The sequence below is a fragment of the Monopterus albus genome, unplaced genomic scaffold (genome assembly GCF_001952655.1).
Source record: "Monopterus albus unplaced genomic scaffold, M_albus_1.0 scaffold694.1, whole genome shotgun sequence".
Lineage (NCBI taxonomy): Eukaryota > Metazoa > Chordata > Actinopteri > Synbranchiformes > Synbranchidae > Monopterus > Monopterus albus.
Genome location: NW_018128574.1, coordinates 31,069 through 32,924, shown reverse-complemented (window position 1 = coordinate 32,924; position 1,856 = coordinate 31,069). Strand labels below are relative to the sequence as shown.

The window sequence follows — 1,856 nt, the reverse complement described above, 5'->3', positions numbered from 1 at the left end:
AAAACCAATGGACTGGATTTTCGAACAATGGGGTGGTGGTAACTTTTATAAAAATGAACAAGTTCAGCTACAGCAGAGACACATTTGCCAGAACAGTGACTATAAAAGGGCAGAATCTGCAGCCTGAGGACACAGCTGTGTATTACTGTGTACGATACCCCACTGTGATACAAACCACTGACAGACCTGCACAAATACCCACAAACACATATGACTGAACCACACACATTCCAAATGTGAGCATCAATAAAGACAGTCGTTCTTGTTGAGTTGATAAAAATGTTCATTTATGTTGATTGATTTCACTGAATGGTTCGGAAAAATATTAGTGACAGATAAACAACCAGTAATTGAGCAGTTAAATGTTGTTTCTAAATGTTTAACCTAAAGTTTATCTACAGATGAACAGTCTGAAGACCGAGGACACAGCAGTGTATTACTGTGTCAGACACACAGTGAGAGACAGTAATAGGAGAGTCATACAAGAACTACTTCCTCTACTGACTTTAGCTGCAGCTGAAAGAGTCAAGAATTAAAATGGAGAAAACTGTTTATTTTTTATTTAAGAAGTTCTTCTTTGTTTGCTCTTTTTGGCGGCAGTGTCTATAGCAGAAGTAAAATGTCTATTTCAGTTTTGAAATAATACCAATGATTAATATTTCTATATTTATAGTAAAACTACCTGTCTTCATGGATTTAATAGAAATAAATTCTATGTACAAATTGATCAAACAACATTAAAGATATGTTTTAATAAACAAAATCTAAAACAGTCCTGAAAAATCTATTTTTACAGCTTTAAAAAATATATTGTTGAAAAAGTTTGTTCCACTTACATTTACATAAATATTTGACAAACCAAAACTTTGTCATTTTCACTCCTATTATTGGTGATTATTTCCTTATTTGTCTAAACCGTGATGTACAGTCCAAACTATATAATAAACATAACTCAAAAGAATTGTTTTCTCTTTCATTCCTGTAATGTACACACACACACATACACACTGACTTGTTCCATTATAAAAGAAGAGACCAAAGGCAGCAGTGTCATTCATTTAATCAAAATCTTCTTAAATTACATATTTCTTTCATTTTTCTTTATCCACTCACTCATGACCAACTGCTACTTGTCAACATTTTTGTATCAAATAATAAAATGTACAAGCTTACAAATGTAAAATTTCCCTCCAACCTAAATATAAATGAAATATAAATTCTGCTTTGAAAAGTTGATTAGCTCAAAAAAAAACTTTTCAAAGTTTTCCAAATACACCAGGATTCTAAAAGATGTTTAAATTTTTGAGCATGAATGTTCATCTTCAGATTTAATCACTTAGAGCCAGTTTCCAAATCAGAATAAAGTTCCATAAATGATTATAACACATTTTGAGTCTATGACTACTTGTCACACATCAGCCCGTCCTCCTTTTAAAGCCTCACAGTGTCTTTCTCTATGCAAAGTGAACTTCCCCATGTCTGCTATAAAGACGTGATACCCTGCTGTCAGCAGAAGAAGAGAAGCTCCCATCAGATCACCTTCAGCACCAACCATGTTCTCTGTAGCTGTGCTGCTGCTGCTGGCTGCTGGATCCTGTGAGTCTCACTGAGGCAGAGACACTGACAGTATGACCACAGCACTCTGACTGTTCACTGTTATTACACTGGTTCTATGTTCAACATGTTTGTCTCCACAGGTGTGAAGTGTGAACAGCTGACACAGCCAGCCTTTGTGACTGTGCAGCCAGGTCAACATCTGACCATCACCTGTCAGGTCTCTTATTCTGTGGTCAGCTACTGGACAGCTTGGATCAGACAGCCTGCAGGGAAAGGACTGGAGTGGATTGGACATGCAG

The 1,856-nt window shown here is 35.9% G+C and overlaps 1 gene segment (V, D, J or C); it reads left to right on the top strand.

The window, feature by feature from the left end:
• Positions 1-1,441: 1,441 nt before the first annotated feature.
• The window catches only part of LOC109953482 (Ig heavy chain V region XIG14-like), a 10,937-nt gene continuing 10,522 nt past the window's right edge, over positions 1,442-1,856 (top strand). Inside the window, 1 exon segment of the V gene segment in view lies at positions 1,442-1,596. Within this exon segment, the coding sequence occupies positions 1,554-1,596 (43 nt within the window).